The sequence below is a fragment of the Oncorhynchus kisutch genome, linkage group LG2 (assembly GCF_002021735.2).
Source record: "Oncorhynchus kisutch isolate 150728-3 linkage group LG2, Okis_V2, whole genome shotgun sequence".
NCBI classification, from domain to species: Eukaryota; Metazoa; Chordata; class Actinopteri; order Salmoniformes; family Salmonidae; genus Oncorhynchus; species Oncorhynchus kisutch.
In genome coordinates, this window is record NC_034175.2 from 58764682 (window position 1) to 58786306 (window position 21625).

General features: G+C 47.6%; 1 protein-coding gene across 1 annotated transcript in view; it reads right to left on the reverse strand.

Annotated features, from left to right (window-relative positions):
• LOC109904686 (ephrin type-A receptor 3) overlaps window positions 1-21097 on the reverse strand; it is a gene marked incomplete at its 5' end in the record, with an annotated part of 44825 nt that extends 23728 nt beyond the window's left edge. Inside the window, 5 exon segments of the mRNA XM_031798693.1 lie at window positions 1457-1666; window positions 8156-8217; window positions 14520-14705; window positions 19261-19386; window positions 21033-21097. Coding sequence (XP_031654553.1) covers window positions 1457-1666; window positions 8156-8217; window positions 14520-14705; window positions 19261-19386; window positions 21033-21097 — 649 coding nt within the window.
• Window positions 21098-21625: the final 528 nt, after the last annotated feature.

The window sequence follows — 21625 nt, forward strand, 5'->3', positions numbered from 1 at the left end:
GACAACGGCCTGCTGGGTCTGATAGATTCATAACTGTAGAGTGGATGAGAACTCAGCTCTATTACTAGTGACACACTGGGGGAAGTCTATTAGCATATTTCAGGTCATGAGTTTGTGGGAGTGAAGTAAAAGCTGGTGAGTGTTTATTTAACATGGGGGTCTAAAGCAGTTATTAGAGCATTGTATACTAATGTCAGGCCACGAGGTGACCCCCCCCCCCACACACACACACACACACACACACACACACACACACACACACACACACACACACACACACACACACACACACACACACACACACACACACACACACACACACACACACACACCACACACTGTTATGGTGATAGGTTGGATACAAAGCCCTCTTGATTTTACTTATCTACTATGTTTGTCATTCCTTTCCCATGATCCTTCAGGAGAACACAAACATTTATGTTGGCGTTATCTCACCCTGATTTTATTTATGTGCTGGCTGTCCCACTCCACACTGCTGAGAGGCTAGACGTTTGTGTGTCGGTGTGTGTGTTAGTGCACGTGTGTGTGTGACATATGAGGTGATTTGTCTCATGGACAGCATGTATTCACAGAGAGTGCTGGCGAGGGGGAGAGAGAGCAACATAAAGGGAGTGAGAGATACACAGCAAATTTGTGGGTGTTAAAAGCTTGGTGTTGAGGTAAAAAGTGTTGTGAGTGTTACAGTGCTGATTCTAGTGGGGTTAACAGGGTTGAAATTGACACCACCTGGCGAAGTGTTAACAAGGTGGTGGTGTTGCTGCTCCTTGACTGTTTAAAGTTATTTTACTTTAGTTAATTTATGTAGACATGGCAGGGGCCTCATCATATTTCCCAGCATGCTTTGTTGCGGATTGCTTTTTAGAAAAAAATCCTTTTTTTGTGTTAGGGATTAACAGATGCAGTGTTACATTACACATTATTATGGGGGGGGGGGGTTAACGTTGGAGGTTGTAAATCCTTATTTGCATATTTCCCAGCATTCCTTTCATGTGAATGTGAGAGATACCCACCCATTACTGTATTTGCTAGTGACAGAGACACGGTTGTTGCGTTCCACAACTTCTAGTCCTCAAGCCTATACCAAGTGACTCCCTAAGTGTATTTGAAAAGTAAAAATCTACCTGCAGCAAAGCATTAGGCACCTCTCACATCTTTTTAACAGGAATGAACTCAACACAGTCGAGTAACAACACCATGCAGTGTTGATTCCACTGTGATTCAAATAACACTTCATTTATTTAATGCATGTGGTGTCAATTTCAATCTCATTACTGTTAACCCCACTAGAATCGACACTCAGATGTAACACTCACTTTTTACATTAAAGCGAGATTTTAACACTTGCACATGTGCTGTGCATACTATCCTATCTCTAAGACAAAACAACTATTAAACCCATCTTTCCTCATTGATAAACCCGACCACCATGTCTTACCCGCGTGGTGTAAGCAGCCTCGGGGTCGTCCTCCAGGACTCTGGACAGGCCGAAGTCAGACACCTTACACACCAGGTTGCTGTTGACCAGAATGTTGCGGGCGGCCAGGTCTCTGTGGACGTAGCCCATGTCAGACAGGTACTTCATGCCCGACGCAATGCCACGCAGCATGCCCACCAACTGGATACCAGTAAACTGGGCATCGTGTTTCTGTAAGGAGGAGGCAGAGGAGGAAGAGGGTTGAAGAGAGAAGGGGAAGGGAGAGAAAGAGAGAGAGAGGAGAGTAGGAGAGAGAGAGCGAAACAGAGATAGAATCAATCACAAGTGGAATGTCATACCTCTAAAACAAATGAGACTGGATTGATAAACAGAATGAATATGACCTTTCTGTTTAAAAAAATACAGCGGAACATTCATATATTAACATTCAAACCAATTACATTAACCTTTCAAATCACCTCTGACATTAACTTGGTCATTTCAATGTGAATTGTACAATCCTCATCTCCACAACCAAATAGGCCTGACAATACCATGCCAGAGTCTTTGACTGGTGTTTTCTAGGGCACTATATAAAGCCCAGACCACCTGGTAGAGACAGGCTGAGTCGGATCAAAGCTGCTACAGTCATATAGTCATAACACAAACATGAGGCACAGTAAAGTGGTGTGGAGGAGAGGGATGACTGTGTAGTGTAATGTGTGTGCTGTGTGTGTGTGTGTGTGTGTGTGTGTGTGTGTGTGTGTGTGTGTGTGTGTGTGTGTGTGTGTGTGTGTGTGTGTGTGTGTGTGTGTGTGTGTGTGTGTGTGTGTGTGTGTGTGTGTGTGTGTGTGTGTGTGTGTGTGGTATGACAGTTCCCAGTGATAAAAGCCAGGCCGCTCCTCGGCCAGAGGAAATAGCTGGAAAAGGTTGCAGCTACTCCCTTTTCTATCAGAAGGGATGCTGTGCAGACACACAGGCACATGTGGAAAACTTCTAAAAATGGGTCCTACACGCACACACACTCTTGTCTGGTCATGTTGATTTAATGTTGTTCTAACGTTGGTTAATTTCAGTAAGCCAGAGTCTCTGGTTAGCTACCCTCTCAGAAAAAAAGGTAATATTTTAATATATTTTTTAATGAACCTTTATTTAACTAGGCAAGTCAGTTATGAACAAATTCTTATTTACAATGACGGTCAACCAAAAGGCATAAGGCCTCCTGCTGGGACGGGGGCTGGATAAAACATTCAAAAATATAAATATATAAATACAGGACAAAACACACATCACGACAATAGAGACAACACTACATAAAGACAGACCTAAGACAACATAGCAAGGCAGCAACACATGACAACACAGCATGGTAGCAACACAACATAGTAGGAGAATAAAACATGGTACAAACATTATTGGGCATAGTCAACAGCACAAAGGGCAAGAAGGTAGAGACAACAATACATCACACAAAGTAGCCACAACTCTCAGTAAGAGCGTCCATGATTTGAGTCTTTGAATGAAGAGATTAAGATAAAACTGTCCAGTTTGAGTGTTTGTTGCAGCTCGTTCCAGTCGTTAGCTGCAATGAACTGAAATAAGGAGCGACCCGGGGATGTGTGGGCTTTGGGGACCTTTAACAGAATGTGACTGGCAGAACGGGTGTGGAGGATGAGGGCTGCATTAGATATCTCAGATACCTTTGTAGAGAGACAGGGTTCTATCAATAACCGTTTTGATTGGTAGAACCCTTTTTGGAAGACAATGTTTCTAACTTGAACCAATCTTATAACTGTTTTTGGAAGAAAGGGCTCTATGATGATTATTTAGAAGGTAAGAAGGAGTCTTTGGAAGATAAGAAGGGTTCTCCATAGAACTATATATCATATTTCCCAGCATGCTCTATTGCAGGGAGATTTTAAGAATTCATTTCTGTAATTTCTGTGTTTTTTATGTACATTGATTGGTTGATAAATGTTATGCTACACAAAGATAAATAACATGAAGTTTTCTAAACTAATCCAATCTGTTGGATGTATAGCACCTGTTATTGAGATGGTTGTTCCAGTTTAGATGATTGAGGTTGTCTATTCAGTCCTCCCTACCTTGGCAGTCATTCTGAATGCAGGTTGCGGGTGATTAACAATTCTACTTGTTGTATATCTTAACTGTGGCAGGATTCCAATAGGAACTAAACATCACTTTGCAAGCCAGCATAATGTGACTTTCAGGCCTGATGTGGTCTGTAAACCAGGAGATTCCTAACACCACTGTATTAGGGTATACAGTGAGCTCCAAAATGACTTTCACCCCTGACTGACAATGCACAAACAATAAAAAACAATACAAAATATATAAACAATGTAATTATAGAGATAAACTCAAAATACCAACATGTGAGAAATACTGTACTTTATTAACGTTGCAATGGATCCAACCAAAATCATACAATTATTTAATACAAAATACTTAATTATTGGCACTCCTCATTTAGTACTAGTGCAACCACCTCCGGTAAGGATAACAGCATGGAGTCTTTTCCTGTAATGTTTCACAAGGTTAAAGGACTTGAATTCCTGGTTTAATTTTGGTAGATGCTATTTACTAAAATATTTAAGGGTGCCATTAATTGTGAAATCTACATTTGGAGGGCATAGATTTTTTATTAAATCAATAAATTATTTTGGTGGGTTCCATTGAAACATTAATAAAGTACAGTATTTCTCATCTGTTGGTATTTTGAGTATATCTCTATAATTATAATGTTTATATTTTTTTAAGTATTGTTTGTGCATTGCCAGTAATTGTGGAGCCCACTGTAACTAGGCCCTCAAAGAAAGGCCTTATGCCATAAGTATTGTCATAAATAACACAATTAGAAGGCTAGTTCTAGGAAGAACCCTCAAAAGACAAAATGGTTCTCAGTAGAACCCTTCATAGATGGTTCTAGGAATAACCTTGAGATGATAAAATGTTTTTTGGTAGAACCTGTCATGACGTTGGCCTGGGGGTAGGTTTATGACAGTCATATATACCTCTTCCCCCCTTTTTCCTCTCTCTACCCTACTGATGTTACATTTGAAAAACCCTTGGTTAACATAGAGATTCTGGGAACATCAGAAGGTGGGGGAAAATTAACTATATTCTGGTAATCCGACCAATTGAACATATGCGGTGGTACTTAATGAATATGATGTCAGTTCGGTTGTCATCTGAGACATTCTCATCAATGATATGATGACATATCAGAGTATGACTCTACAGTGGAAAGTCTACACATCAGAGTTATCAGATTCACATGGAATTGTTGTTCAATTTAAATGTTTGAATATGAAATTATTCATGATGGGATGAAATGTGATTTAGCTTCTAAAATGTGAGATTTGTGTTTTCATAAGATAGGGCTCTGTTCAATCAGTGGCCCGCCCCTGTGAAGGGACATGGGCTAGAAAACCTTTCAAACATGCCCTCCTCTCCCCTCCTATATAAGCCCTTGACGACAATATAACCTCCTGTTCCGAGGACGTGAGGACAACGGTCCGATGTCAGAATGGTTCAGATAATAACTACAGACCGAAGCCAACATCAGCGTGAGCTTTGGTTGCGAATGGTATGAACTTTGAACCCTTATTCACTACAGAAGTGATACCTCCTAGCCATTGAGTTAGCAACAGCCGCTGCAAACGAGGATTAGGAAGGAACAGACAGAGTATCCCGTCTACCACACAACGACGTTACTACAACGTATTCAATTTACCAGCAGAGACATTCTTCAAAGGACAAAGGACTTGGTTGGGCAACACGGCCTTCCATCTACCACCAACCTACCGAAGCGCAGCTCAGAATAAATATTTATTGCATTTTCCTTTTCCAAATGGGCGGTAATTTAGAATGCATAAGATACTGTATTTACGATGGCACAGCTTCGCCTTTGTTCCTCAGTCTTCCCGCTCTTTCACTCAAACCCAGCCCGTTTTCTTTTGTGTAACCAGCTGTCATATCTGTTCTGCCAGCTAGGGACGTTTTCCTTTATGACATCATTTGTAATCAAGTTATGATTTAAATATGTGTATGTGTAATTCTGTGTGATTAGTTAGGTATTTAGTAAATAAATAATTAAACCCAATTTTGTATTGCTGGTTCAACTTGTTAGCCAGGGTTCGTGCAGATAACTAAGAATTTACAACTTTCAGATGAGACTGAATTAAGATGATGATTAATATTGACTGCTATTGATGTAAAATATTACTAGGTCTTTAAGAGTTTATTCGGAAGATAACAGCTCTATAAATATTATTTTGTGGTGCACGACTCTCTAGTTAATTACATTTACCTGATTAGCTCAATCAAGTAATATTAATTATGGAGAAATTATTTTATAGAATAGCAAGTCATATCATTCAATCCGGCATAGCCAAACACACAACAAACCCTTCATAGATGGTTCTAGGCAGGACCATTCATTGAGGGTTCTAGGTAGAACCATATACAAGGGGTTCCTGGAAGAACCTTACATAAGTATTTTTCTACAGCTGGCTATACTTTCCACCTGGCTACCCCTACCCCGGTCAACAGCCCTGCACCCCTCACAGCAACTTGCCCAAGCCTCCCCCATTTCTCTTTCACCCAATTCCAAATAGCTGATGTTCTGAAAGAGCTGCAAAATCTGGACCACTAGAAATCAGCCGGGCTAGACAATCTAGACCCTCTCTTTCTAAAATTGTCTGCCAAAATTGTTGCAACCCCATTTACTAGCCTGTTCAACCTCTCTTTCGTATCGTCTGAGATCCCCAAAGAATGGAAAACTGCTGCGGTCATCCCCCTCTTCAAAGGGGGAGACACTCTAGACCCAAACTGCTACAGACCTAAATCTATCCTACCCCTGCCTTTCTTCGAAAGCCAAGTTAACAAACACATCACCGACCATTTCGAATCCCACCGTACCTTCTCCACTATGGAATCTGGTTTCCGAGCTGATCATGGGTGCACCTCAGCCACGCTCAAGGTCCTAAACGATATCATAACCACCATCGATAAGAGACAATACTGTGCAGCTGTATTCATCGACCTGGCCAAGGCTTTCGACTCTGTGAATCACCACATTCTTATCGGCAGACTCAACAGCCTTGGTTTCGCAAAAGACTGCCTCACCTGGTTCACCAACTACTTCTCAGACAGAGTTCAGTGTGTCAAATCGGAGGGCCTCTGGCAGTCTCTATAGGTCCGGACCTCTGGCAGTCTCTATAGGGGTGTCACAGGGTTCAATCCTCGGGCTGACTCTTTTCTCTGTATACATCAATGATGTTGCTCTTGCTGTTGTTGATTCTCTAATCCACCTCTACGCAGACGACACCATTCTGTATACTTCTGGCCCTTCTTTGGACACTGTGTTAACTAACCTCCAGATGAGCTTCAATGCCATACAACTCTCCTTCCGTGGCCTCCAACTGCTCTTAAATGCAAGTACAACTAAATGCATGCTCTTCAACTGATGCCCACACCTTCCCGCCCATCCAGCATCACTACTCTGGACGGTTCTGACATAGAATATGTGGACAACTACAAATGCCTAGGAGTCTGGTTAGACTGTAAACTTTCCTTCCAGACTCACATTAAGCATCTCCAATCCAAAATTAAATCTAGAATCGGCTTCCTATTTCGCAACAAAGCATCCTTCACTGCCAAACATACCCTCGTAAAACTGACTATCCTACCGATCCTCGACTTCGGCGATGTCATTTACAAAATTGCCTCCAACACTCTACTCAGCAAATTGGATGCAGTCTATCACAGTGCCATCCATTTTGTCACCAAAGCCCCATATACTACCCACCACTGCGACCTGTATGCTCTCGTTGGCTGGCCCTCGCTTCATATTCGTCGCCAAACCCACTGGCTCCATGTCATCTATAAGTCTATGCTAGGTAAAGTCACACCTTATCTCAGCTCACTGGTCACCATAGCAGCACCCACCCGTAGCACGCGCTCCAGCAGGTATATCTCACTGGTTACCCCCAAAGTCAATTCCTCCATTGGCCGCCTTTCTTTCCAGTTCTCTGCTGCCAATGACTGGAACGAACTGCAAAAATCACTGAAGCTGGAGACTCATATCTCCCTCACTAACTTTAAGCACCAGCTGTCAGAGCAGCTCACAGATCACTGCACCTGTACATAGCCCATCTGTAAATAGCCCATCCAACTACTTCATCCCCCATACTGTTATTTATTTTATTTATTTTTCTCCTTTGGACCCCAGTATCTCTACTTGCACACTCATCTTCTGCACATCTATCACTCCAGTGTTTAATTGCTATATTGTAATTATTTCACCACTATTTCACCACTATGGTCTATTTATTGCCTTACCTCCCTTATCTTATCTTTCACACACTGTATATAGACGTTTTTTCTATTGTATTATTGACTGCATGTTTGTTAATTCCATGTGTAACTCTGTGTTGTTCAACTCAACTTGCTCTCAACTAGCCTACCTGGTTAAATAAATGTGAAATAAAAAATAAACATAGAGGGTTATATATAGAACCCTCTGCAAAGGGTTCTACTCAGTACTAAAAAGGGTTCCTATATGGGGACAAACCAAAGAACCCTGTATGGTTCTACTTAGCACCTTTTTCTAAGAGTGTACTGTTGTATGGCGTGGAAAACACGAAGGCAGGGTAAATATACATTTATTTTAGCTGAGTAAAGTTTTAAACTCACTCTCAGAAAGCTGTCCAAGGATCCATTCTCCATATATTCAGTTACTATCATCACAGGTTTACCTGAAGAGAGAAGAGAAACCACCAGGTTAGACCATTTTTCATATATGGCGAAACACATTTACGCACATGCACGCACACACACACACACACACACACACACACACACACACACACACACACACACACACACACACACACACACACACACACACACACACACACACACACACACACACATTGGGTTCATCAGTGCTTCCTCTAGCCGGATGAAAGGGCCCATGAAGGGCTGAATGTACAGGTCCTCTGGGTCACCTGTCAGAGAAACATCTTTATTCCAGCAGCAGCAGAAACAGTTACTATAAATCTGGATTGTTATCATCTGGCCCTGATTCACTAGACCAGAGGAGAGGAGAGGAAACCAGAAGAGAGGTGAGGAGAGGAGAGCAGAGGAGAGGAGACCAGAGGAGAGGAGACCAGAGGAGAGGAGACCAGAGGAGAGGAGACCAGAGGAGAGCAGAGCAGAGGAGAGGAGAGGAAAACAGAAGAGAGGCGAGGAGAGGAGAGCAGAGGAGAGGAGACCAGAGGAGAGGAGAGCAGAGGAGAGGAGACCAGAGGAGAGGACAGCAGAGGAGAAGAGACCAGCGAAGGGGAGAGCAGAGGAGAGGAGACCAGAGAAGATGAGACCAGAGGAGAGGAGACCAGAGTAGAGTAGAGCAGAGCAGAGCAGAGCAGAGCAGAGGAGAGGAGAAGAGACCAGCGAAGGGGAGAGCAGAGGAGAGGAGACCAGAGAAGAGGAGACCAGATGAGGGGAGAGTAGATTAGAGGAGACCAGAGGAGAGGAGAGGAGAGGAGAGGAGACCAGATGAGGGGAGAGCAGAGGAGAGGAGACCAGAAGAGGGGAGAGCAGAGGAGAACAGAGCAGAGGAGAGGAGACCAGAGGAGGGGAGGGGAGAGCAGAGAAGATGAGACCAGAGGAGAGCGGAGCAGAGCAGAGGAGAGGAGAGGAGAGGAGAGGTGGGGAGAGGAGAGGAGTGAAGAGAAGACCAGATGAGGGGAGAGCAGAGCAGAGCAGAGGAGAGGAGAGGAGAGGAGAGGAGAGGAGAGGAGAGGAGAGGAGAGGAGAGGAGAGGAGAGGAGAGGAGAGGAGAGGAGAGGAGAGGAGAGGAGAGGAGAGGAGAGAAGATGAGACCAGAGGAGAGCAGAGCAGAGCAGAGGAGAGGAGAGGAGAGGAGAGGAGAGGAGAGGAGAGGAGAGGAGAGGAGAGGAGAGGAGAGGAGAGGAGAGGAGAGGAGAGGAGAGGAGAGGAGAGGAGAGGAGAGGAGAGGAGAGGAGAGGAGAGGAGAGGAGAGGAGAGGAGAGGAGAGGAGAGGAGAGGAGAGGAGAGGAGAGGAGAGGAGAGGAGAGGAGAGGAGTGAAGAGAAGACCAGATGAGGGGAGAGCAGAGCAGAGCAGAGGAGAGAAGAGGAGAGAGGAGAGGAGAGGAGAGGAGAGGAGAGGAGAGGAGAGGAGAGGAGAGGAGAGGAGAGGAGAGGAGAGGAGAGGAGAGCAGAGCAGAGCAGAGCAGAGCAGAGCAGAGCAGAGCAGAGGAGACCAGAGGAGAAGAGACCAGAGGAGAGGAGACCAGAGGAGAGGAGAGGAAACCAGAAAACAGGAGAGCAGAGGAGAGCAGAGGAGGCCAGAGGAGAGGAGACCAGAGGGGAGGAGACCAAATCAAAATCAAATCAAATTTATTTATATAGCCCTTCGTACATCAGCTGATATCTCAAAGTGCTGTACAGAAACCCAGCCTAAAACCCCAAACAGCAAGCAATGCAGGTGTAGAAGCACGGTGGCTAGGAAAAACTCCCTAGAAAGGCCAAAACCTAGGAAGAAACCTAGAGAGGAACCGGGCTATGTGGGGTGGCCAGTCCTCTTCTGGCTGTGCCGGGTGGAGATTATAACAGAACATGGCCAAGATGTTCAAATGTTCATAAATGACCAGCATGGTCGTATAATAATAAGGCAGAACAGTTGAAACTGGAGCAGCAGCACAGTCAGATGGACTGGGGACAGCAAGGAGTCATCATGTCAGGTAGTGCTGGGGCATGGTCCTAGGGCTCAGGTCCTCCGAGAGAGAGAAAAAAAAGAGAGAATTAGAGAGAGCATATGTGGGGTGGCCAGTCCTCTTCTGGCTGTGCCGGGTGGAGATTAAAACAGAACATGGCCAAGACCAGAGGAGAGGAGACTAGAGGAGACCAGAGTAGACCGGAGGAGAGGAGAGCAGAGGAGAGGAGACCAGGAGAGAGTTGAGGAGACCAGAGGAGAGCAGAGGAGAGGAGACCTGAGGAGAGTAGAGCAGAGGAGAGGTTACCAGAGGAGACCAGAGTAGAGGAGAGGAGACTAGAGGAGACCAGAGGAGAGGAGCGGAGACCAGAGAAGAAGAGGAGACCAGAGGAGACTAGAGGAGACCAGAGGAGACTAGAGGAGACCAGAAAAGAGGAGAGGAGAGGAGAGGAAACCAGAGGAGAGCAGAGGAGAGGAGACTAGAGGAAAGCAGAGGAGATGAGACCAGAGGAGAGGAGACCAGAGGAGAGGAGACCAGAGGAGAGGTGCTTCTACACCTGCATTGCTTGCTGTTTGGGGTTTTAGGCTGGGTTTCTGTACAGCACTTTGAGATATCAGCTGATGTACGAAGGGCTATATAAATACATTTGATTTGATTTGATTTGAGACTAGAGGAGACCAGAGTAGACCGGAGGAGAGCAGAGGAGAGGAGAGCAGAGGAGAGGAGACCGACCAGAAGAGAGTTGAGGAGAGCAGAGGAGCGGAGACCAGAGGAGAGTAGAGCAGAGGAGAGAATACCTGAGGAGACCAGAGAAGAGGAGAGGAGACCAGAGGAGAGGAGACCAGAGAAGAGCAGAGGCGAGGAGACCAGAGGAAAACAGAGGAGAGGAGACCAGAGGAGAGCAGAGAAGAGGAGAGCAGATAAGACCAGAGGAGAAGAGAACAGAGGAGAGGAGAGCAGAGGAGAGGAGACCAGAGAGGAGACCAGAGGAGAGGAGAGGAGAGGAGAGGAGAGGAGAGGAGAGGAGAGGAGAGGAGAGGAGAGGAGAGGAGAGGAGAGGAGAGGAGAGGAGAGGAGAGGAGAGGAGAGGAGAGGAGAGGAGAGGAGAGGAGAGGAGAGGAGAGGAGACCAGAGGAGAAGAGACCAGAGGAGAGGAGACCCGAGGAGAGGAGACCAGAGGAGAGGAGACCAGAGGAGAAGAGACCAGAGGAGAGGAGACCAGAGGAGAGGAGACCAGAGGAGAAGAGACCAGAGGAGAGGAGACCAGAGAAGAGGAGAGCAGGTTTAGAACCGGTAGAAACTAGGGGGAAAATTACTTCAAGTCAGCCGTAGTCAAATGAACAGCACTGCTGTCACGACAGGTTTGTGTCAGATGGTTATGGGTTCCCCCTCTTCATCCTCCCTCCCTCACTCTTTATTTCTCACTTTCTCTCTTTATCTATAACTCTCCCACACCCTCCCCATCCCTCTCTCCACCTCCTTCTCTCCCCCCTCTCCGTCATGCATGTTGTAAATGTTTCAAAGTGAAACTCCACATCTGGCAACGCAGAACTCATTTACAGATCTGTCAGAGGAAGGGGATGATGGACCCTGCTGTAAAAAGAAACACATTTATAACCCTCGTTGGAAAAATAAATGTCAATTAATAAAACTGGCTGCCTCACAAACTGCTTGCGTTTAAATGGTGAGCTAAAACAAGACTAGGTTTGGTCAGAGCAGTGGTTCAACCTTACCACAACCAGCAGCTTTCATTTTCTGATGGATTGAGTACCTTCACCATTTATAGAAAATAATCTCATGAACTTCAAACCCTGGAACTGTAAAAATAAAGTGAGTGAGGACACCTTTTTCATTCCATCTCATGAACTAGGTCTAGATTTGACAGTGTAGTGATAAGGGCTGACTAACTGACAGTCCAACCTGCTACTCATCTAGATAATAACAGCACTTTCCCTTCAAATAAGAAGGTCTGCTGGTCAAAACACAGCCATAGACATAATTAAACACCCACCCTCTAAAAGACAATGATGGATTTGCCCAACACCCCCCTCTATAAGACCCTGATGGATTGGCCCAACACCCCCCTCTATAAGACCCTGATGGATTGGCCCAACACCCCCCTCTATAAGACCCTGATGGATAGGTCCAACACCCCCCTCTATAAGACCCTGATGGATTTGCCCAACACCCCCCTCTATAAGACCCTGATGGATTGGCCCAACACCCCCCCCCCCCTCTATAAGACCCTGATGGATTGGCCCACACCCCCCCTCTATAAGACCCTGATGGATTGGCCCAACACCCCCCCCCCCCCTCTATAAGACCCTGATGGATTGGCCCAACACCCCCCCCCCCTCTATAAGACCCTGATGGATTGGCCCAACACCCCCCCTCTATAAGACCCTGATGGATTGGCCCAACACCCCCCCCCCCCCCCCTCTATAAGACCCTGATGGATTGGCCCAACACCCCCCCCCCCCCCCCCCCCCCCCCCCTCTATAAGACCCTGATGGATTGGCCCAACACCCCCCCCCCCCCTCTATAAGACCCTGATGGATTGGCCCAACACCCCCCCCCCCCCCTTATAAGACCCTGATGGAATGGCCCAACACCCCCCTCTATAAGACCCTTTATAGTTTCAGATAAAACAGACTCCCCAAACCTCCTCCCCTTTTTCTCCTCTCCTCTCCTCTCCTCTCTGCTCCTCTGGTGTGTGTGTGTGTGTGTGTGTGTGTGTGTGTGTGTGTGTGTGTGTGTGTGTGTGTGTGTGTGTGTGTGTGTGTGTGTGTGTGTGTGTGTGTGTGTGTGTGCATGCGTGCGTGCGTGCGTGTGTGTGTGTGTGTGTGCGTGCAGCCCTTAGCGGTGCAGCCAAAAGCAGCAGGGTTAATGAGGTGTGACAGTCTCTGGATTATTAAGAATTAACAGGACTGGGTTAATAAATCACCCTACGCCACAGACAGGACTGTGTGTGTGTGTGTGTGTGTGTGTGTGTGTGTGTGTGTGTGTGTGTGTGTGTGTGTGTGTGTGTGTGTGTGGTGTGTGTGTGTCCGTTCCCACATGCCAACCAAACCCCTAAGAGCCTGCTCTCAATCATAGAGTACCCCTCCAACACACACACACACACACACACACACATACTACTATGCTCTCCCCTCGTTCTGTCCTAAAAACAGAAACAAACCGCAGTCATTTGCAATTAGTCCTGGTATTATTCTCCTTCAGGGCTTTAATAATGAGTGCTGTAAGATTTATGAGACAAATAAAATCCCTATATGATGAAGCCTTGAAGAAATAAAAGGCCATTTTGCATTCCTGTCCAGATTCTATTTACAGCCAGATGAATGGGAAACATACTGTGTCTGAGTGGGTTTTCATTGACATAACTGGTCCTGTCATAATGCAGAGAGACAGTCTTCACATGGCACAGTGGCTTTATCTAACTGTCAACTAGAATACACAGGATTTCCTTTTGTTTCTATGGCAACAAACCAAAAAATGATAAGCAGCGACCATATCATAATCCTTATGAATATTCAGAACTTAAATAGAACTTCTTCAAGGCAACCAAGTTCATTTATGTATTTTTTAACATATCATTATAGATATCGTATAACTACATTCAACTGTATCATCATTCAGAAATCCATGGCTGGGCTACAACTGGATATGAAACATCATTAAAACAGATCTGTTCTGGCTTGCTGGTCAAGTTGACCTAAACTGGCTAACCTCTGTAAAGTTTTACTGTGAGTTTAACAGGCCTGCCTGTGGAATGATCAGTTCATCTGTTGTAGAGCAATCAGAGGGAGATATTTTACAAGTTTAACTCTTCAGTATAACGACACGGCCAGAACTGCAGTATAATGGTAATGTGGGTGTGTGTGCGTGTGATCACGCGTGTGTAGTGAAGACCGGCTCTGATTGTGGACCGGAGGTCAAAGCAATTATTTCACAGTTTTTCGAGTCATTTCCTTTAAGAGAACTGAGAATGTGTTGATGTGTGAGACTAGCTGTGTTAAGGAGCCTCGGGAGGGAGGCTAAGATTTAAACATATAGGACCTGTTTGATCAGGTGACATTGATCTGGTGAGATTCAAGCCATTAGAAGTCAATAAAAATGGCTTCTCTTGTAAAGGTGTTGGCCAGCTTCATAGCATTGTTCAGTGTACAACTAATGACACATTCTGTCCAAGGTTCTCTCTGGGCAGATTTCGTGAGGCATAGCCTACTTCATAAATACATGTCACGCCAAGATTTAGTGAGTGAGACGTTGTTTATCTCTCATTTTGACTGTATAGTAAGATATGGTCTGTACGTACTCCTGGTGACCACTCCCTCCAGCCTGATGATGTTTGGATGGTCAAACTGTCCCATGATGGACGCTTCAGACAGGAAGTCCCGTCTCTGTTTGTCGGTGTATCCTGCCTTCAGAGTCTTGATGGCCACACAGTTCTCCTTCTTACTGGGCAGACGCAGACGACCGCTGCACACCTCCCCAAACTCACCTACAAAAACACAAATATACCCACAGAGCGTTAATAACACACACATTCTCTGACAACAAGGACCTGAGGCATTGACACCAAGGACCTGAGGTGCTGACACCAAGGACCTGAGGTGCTGACACCAAGGACCTGAGGCATTGACACCAAGGACCTGAGATGCTGACACTAAGGTCCTGAGGCATTGACACCAAGGACCTGAGACGCTGGCACCAAGGACCTGAGGCATTGACACCAAGGACCTGAGACGCTGGCACCAAGGACCTGAGGCATTGACACCAAGGACCTGAGGTGCTGACACCAAGGACCTGAGACGCTGGCACCAAGGACCTGAGGCATTGACACCAAGGACCTGAGGTGCTGACACCAAGGACCTGAGACGCTGGCACCAAGGACCTGAGGCATTGACACCAAGGACCTGAGATGCTGGCACCAAGGACCTGAGGCATTGACACCAAGGACCTGAGGTGCTGACACCAAGGACCTGAGACGCTGGCACCAAGGACCTGAGGCATTGACACCAAGGACCTGAGGTGCTGACACCAAGGACCTGAGACACTGACACCAAGGACCTGAGGTGCTGACACCAAGGACCTGAGGCATTGACACCAAAGACCTGAGGTGCTGACATAAAGGACCTGAGACGCTGGCACCAAGGACCTGAGGCAATGACACCAAAGACCTGAGGTGCTGACACCAAGGACCTGAGGTGCTGACATAAAGGACCTGAGGTGCTGACATAAAGGACCTGAGACGCTGACACCAAGGCCCTGAGGCACTGACACCAAGGCCCTGAGGCGCTAGCACCTAGGACCTGAGGCTGGCACCAAGGACCTGAGGCACTGGCACCTAGGACCTGAGGAGCTGACACCAAGGCCCTGAGGCGCTGGCACCTAGGACCTGAGGAGCTGACACCAAGGACCTGAGGCTGGCACCTAGGACCTGAGGAGCTGACACCAAGGACCTGAGGTTACAAGCTTGTATTGATGACTTTTCATCAGAATAACTGTTATCATTTATTTCAGTTGGATCAGACCAGTCAGAAATTCTTGCCTAATTTCATAAACACACACGGTTGGCCAATATAAGCATGTGCAGTCATATGTCCTTCTTGAAATCCATCTCCCACACTGAGATAACAATGACTAATTGAACATTGACTACATTGGCCACAGTCTATAAATGCCCCCTCTACTTTCCATATCATATAAAGCATTTTGAGAGGTTATCAGAGCTGACAAATTCTCATTCCAGCATGGTGATGACATACAGTATGATCAAGCTGTAGTATCCCTCTGAGGTACAGAGGCTCTCTGGAGAATAGTTTCCCTAGGCAGGGCTTTGTGGTAAAGAGACCACTTCAAAGTCAGAACGGGAGGTCAAGCATTGCTCTGATACGGCTGGTGACAGGGACTTGGCCAAAGAAGGACCGTGATGTCACAGCTAAGACATGTGGACCCGGTCCATGCCCTTTCTCCTGTATGATCATTTCCCATAGAGGAGTCAGATCAGAGATACAGGGTTGGTACGAAGTCAGAGACACACACACACAAGTACTGGCCTGATATTGGGTCTGGAAGGACATTGAATAATTACAGGCTGTCTAAAGAGAGCAGCACACTGCTTGCTGGGCTGTGGTTGTAGCTAGACTGAGCTGGCCTGTGCTCGGAGCTAGGCTGAGCTGGGCTGTGGTTGGAGCTAGGCTGAGCTGGGCTGTGGTTGTAGCTAGACTGAGCTGGGCTGTGGTTGTAGCTAGACTGAGCTGGGCTGTGGTTGTAGCTAGGCTGAGCTGGGCTGTGGTTGGAGCTAGACTGAGCTGGGCTGTGGTTGTAGCTAGACTGAGCTGGGCTGTGCTCGGAGCTAGGCTGAGCTGGGCTGTGGTTGGAGCTAGGCTGAGCTGGGCTGTGGTTGTAGCTAGACTGAGATGGGCTGTGCTCGGAGCTAGGCTGAGCTGGGCTGTGGTTGGAGCTAGGCTGAGCTGGGCTGTGGTTGGAGCTAGACTGAGCTGGGCTGTGGTTGTAGCTAGACTGAGCTGGGCTGTGCTCGGAGCTAGGCTGAGCTGGGCTGTGGTTGGAGCTAGGCTGAGCTGGGCTGTGGTTGTAGCTAGACTGAGCTGGGCTGTGCTCGGAGCTAGGCTGAGCTGGGCTGTGGTTGTAGCTAGACTGAGCTGGGCTGTGCTCGGAGCTAGGCTGAGCTGGGCTGTGGTTGGAGCTAGGCTGAGCTGGGCTGTGGTTGTAGCTAGACTGAGCTGGGCTGTGGTTGTAGCTAGACTGAGCTGGGCTGTGGTTGGAGCTAGACTGAGCTGGGCTGTGGTTGTAGCTAGACTGAGCTGGGCTGTGCTCGGAGCTAGGCTGAGCTGGGCTGTGGTTGGAGCTAGGCTGAGCTGGGCTGTGGTTGTAGCTAGACTGAGCTGGGCTGTGCTCGGAGCTAGGCTGAGCTGGGCTGTGGTTGTAGCTAGACTGAGCTGGGCTGTGCTCGGAGCTAGGCTGAGCTGGGCTGTGGTTGGAGCTAGGCTGAGCTGGGCTGTGGTTGTAGCTAGACTGAGCTGGGCTGTGGTTGTAGCTAGACTGAGCTGGGCTGTGCTCGGAGCTAGGCTGAGCTGGGCTGTGGTAGGAGCTAGGCTGAGCTGGGCTGTGGTTGTAGCTAGACTGAGCTGGGCTGTGGTTGGAGCTAGGCTGAGCTGGGCTGTGGTTGGAGCTAGGCTGAGCTGGGCTGTGGTTGGAGCTAGGCTGAGCTGGGCTGTGGTTGGAGCTAGGCTGAGCTGGGCTGTGGTTGTAGCTAGACTGAGCTGGGCTGTGCTCGGAGCTAGGCTGAGCTGGGCTGTGGTTGGAGCTAGGCTGAGCTGGGCTGTGGTTGGAGCTAGGCTGAGCTGTGCTGTAGTTGGAGCTAGGCTGAGCTGGGCTGTGGTTGGAGCTAGGCTGAGCTGGGCTGTAGTTGGAGCTAAGCTGAGCTGGGCTGTAGTTGGAGTTAGGCTGAGCTGGGCTGTGGTTGTCGCTAGACTGAGCTGGGCTGTGGTTGGAGCTAGGCTGAGCTGGGATGTAGTTGGAGCTAGGCTGAGCTGGGCTGTTGTTGGAGCTAGGCTGAGCTGGGCTGTGGTTGGAGCTAGACTGAGCTGGGCTGTGGTTAGAGCTAGGCTGAGCTGGGCTGTGATTGGAGCTAGGCTGAGTTGGGCTGTGGTTGGCCAGTGGATAGGCTGGGAGATGACCAGCACCAGGATCAGTATTACCCCACCCTCCATCACGGAGCTGTGATTAATGACACAAACTCTCACTCCGCTTTCTTAGGCTTTGATGTGTGCAGGTCATCTGTAAGATGGTGCAGCTGCCCTGTGTTGTAGCATGTCTCTATGTGCTCTCACACTGCCTGCTATTCCCATGAATCACAATGCATTAACTTCATGTCTACACTCCTGCTGAAGACATCTGGGAGAGAGGGAAGAGGAGCGAGGTGGAGAAAGGGTGAAAAAGAAAGGAGGAGAGAGGTTTATAAAATAAAGGAGAGCAAGGAGAGAGGGAGCTGTGGGGAATGTCAAACAATATCCCATCTGGAGGTGCGATTACATTACCCATACTCCTCTGCTCCAGCAGCACACACTCTATTAAAAGCAGTAACAGCGAGGACTTTTCACTCATCCCTCTTTTTACTCCTTTCATCTCCCTCTTTCTCCATCCATCCATCCCTTCCTCTTACTTCCTGCACTCCCCATCTCTCGATCCATCCCTATAGCCATACCACCTTTCTCTCCCACCCATCCCTCATTCTTCCTCTCTTCTTCCCTTCCTCCCTCCCTCCCCCACATCGCCCTCTCTCCGTTGCAGAAGAGGAGTAAAACACAGGACTCTCCAGCTGAAGTGTTAAATGAATCTCATTCTCACTGCTACATTTAGAACAAACACCTTACTACCTTACTAAACAGCTTCTCTTTGTGCCTCTGAATACCAATAAGTTGGAATGTGTGTCACGTATCTTTGGGATCACTGTGAATGCTACTGTGGGAAAGTTTGTTCAAGATGTCTTAGGTAATCGTATATGAATGCTACAGTATGTGTGTGTGTGTGCATGCATGTGTCTGTATGTGTGTGCATGCATGCGTCTGTGTGTGTGTGTGGGTGTGCATGCATGTGTCTGTGTGTGTGTGTGCATGCATGTGTCTGTATGTGTGTGCATGCATGTGTCTGTGTGTGTGTGTGTGTGTGTGTGTGTGTGTGTGTGTGTGTGTGTGTGTGTGTGTGTGTGTGTGTGTGTGTGTGTGTGTGTGTGTGTGTGTGTGTGTGTGTGTGTGTGTGTGTGTGTGTGTGTGCATGCATGCATGTGTCTGCATGTGTGTGTGCATGCATGTGTCTGTATGTGTGTGCATGCATGCGTCTGTGTGTGTGTGTGTGCATGCATGTGTCTGTATGTGTGTGCATGCATGTGTCTGTATGTGTGTCCATGCATGTGTCTGTGTGTGTGTGTGTGTGTGTGTGTGTGTGTGCATGCATTTGTCTGTGTGTGTGTGTGTGCATGCATTTGTCTGTGTGTGCCTATGTGACACTGTGTGTCATGTCTCTTGTCTCACCTGCTCCCACCACCTTGTCGATGGCGATACAGGAAGCATCCAGCTCCTTGGCAAACTCATGGACGGCCTGACTGGGGTCTTCATAGGTGTGAGGGTCTACGTAGGTCCTTATACCTGGCAGGCGCACTGAGGGGGGGGGTGTAATGTTTACTGTTAATTTTGTATGGTTATATCACTTTGTATATTATCTATATCACTTAAACATATGTTTCCCATACCAATAAAGCCCTTCAATTGAAATTGTCTCATTGAGAGAACCAGAGGGAGAGTGTGTTAGTAGACAGAGTATTAGGAATAGGCAGTGGAGATGAGTCTTCGGGTGGGTCACAAAAACCACTACGGACGTCAAGTGACATTTATGGAGTGACCAGCCAATCAATCCATCATGTGTAAGAAAAACACTAGGTTGGTTTATGAGTGGGGCCAGCCCCCAAGGAAAACATGTTTCTGTTCAAATAAACCCCAATCAGGAGATGGATATACTGTACACAAACACACTGACCCTGTACCTAACTAACGCTGAGGAATGACTCAACATACTTTAGAAGAACAATACACAGACAGGCAGGCAGACAGACAGACAGACATGCACACAGACAGACAGGCAGACAGACAGACAGGCAGACAGACACGCACACAGACAGACACGCACAGAGACAGACAGGCAGACAGACGGACACGCACACAGACAGACAGGCAGACAGACAGACAGACAGGCAGACAGACACGCACACAGACAGACACGCACAGAGACAGACAGGCAGACAGACGGACACGCACACAGACAGACACGCACACAGACAGGCAGACAGACAGACACGCACACAAACAGACAGACATGCACACAGACAGACAGGCAGACAGACAGGCAGACAGACACGCACAGAGACAGACAGGTAGACAGACGGACAAGCACACAGACAGACACGCACACAGACAGGCAGACAGACAGACACACACACAAACAGACAGACATGCACAAAAACAGACAGGCAGACAGACAGACACGCACACAGACAGGCAGACAGACAGACACGCACACAGACAGACAGGCAGACAGACAGACATGCACACAAACAGACAGGCAGACAGACAGACACAGACACAAACAGACACGCACACAAACAGACAGGCAGACAGACAGACACACACACAAACAGACAGGCAGACAGACAGACATGCACACAAACAGACAGACAGACACGCAGGCAGACAGGCACGCAGACAGGCAGACAGGCAGACGGACAGACAGGCACACAGACAGGCAGACAGACAGACCGCACACAAACAGACAGACAGACAGACAGACAGGCACGCAGACAGGCAGACAGACAGACAGACATGCACGCAGGCAGGCAGACATGCAGACAGATAGGCAGACAGGCAGACAGTCAGGCAGACAGGCAGACGGACAGACAGGCAGACGGACAGACAGGCACACAGACAGGCAGACAGATAGGCAGACAGGCAGACAGACCGACGGACAGACGGACTGACAGACAGGCAGACGGACGGACAGACAGACGGACTGACAGACAGACGGACTGACAGACAGGCAGACAGAGAGACGGGCAGACGGACAGACGGACGGACGGACAGACGGACAGACAGACGGAATGACATACGGACTGACAGACAGACGGACAGACAGACAGGCGGACGGACAGACAGACGGACAGAGAGATGGACTGACAGACAGGCAGGCGGACAGACGGACAGGCAGAAGGACAGACAGACAGGCAGACGGACAGAGGGTTGGGTGAGGTACTTACAGTGTCCATTGCCAAAGTGCAGTCTCTTCTCATCAGGGTGTTTAGACCTCCTGTAGCCACAGAACCTGTCAGTCACAATGACAGAACTGAAGGTCACACCTTCAGTCTTCACTTTCCCTCACCCTACATCAGAGGGCATAGCAAGCCATGTGTGTGTGCGTCAAATCAAATCAAACTTTATTTGTCACATGCGCTGAATACAACATTTCCCTTACTGGGAAATGCTTACTTACAAGCCCTTAACCAACGGTGCAGTTCAAGAAAGATTATAGAAAATATTTACCAAATAAACTAAAGTAAAAAATAAATTAAAGTAAACACAATAAAATTAAGTAACGGCTATATACAGGGGGTAGTACGTAACTAGCATGGAACGACTATATACAGGGGACGGGTAAGAGCAATTGGAGGACTATTATACAGGCTGGCTACCGAACGAGTCAATGTGGAGACCTATATACAGGGGGGGGTTACCGGTAACGCGTCAATGTGGAGACTATATACAGGGGGTACCGGTAACGAGTCAATGTGGAGACTTAATATACAAGGGGGTACCGGGTAACGAAGTCAATGTGGAGACTATATACAGGGGG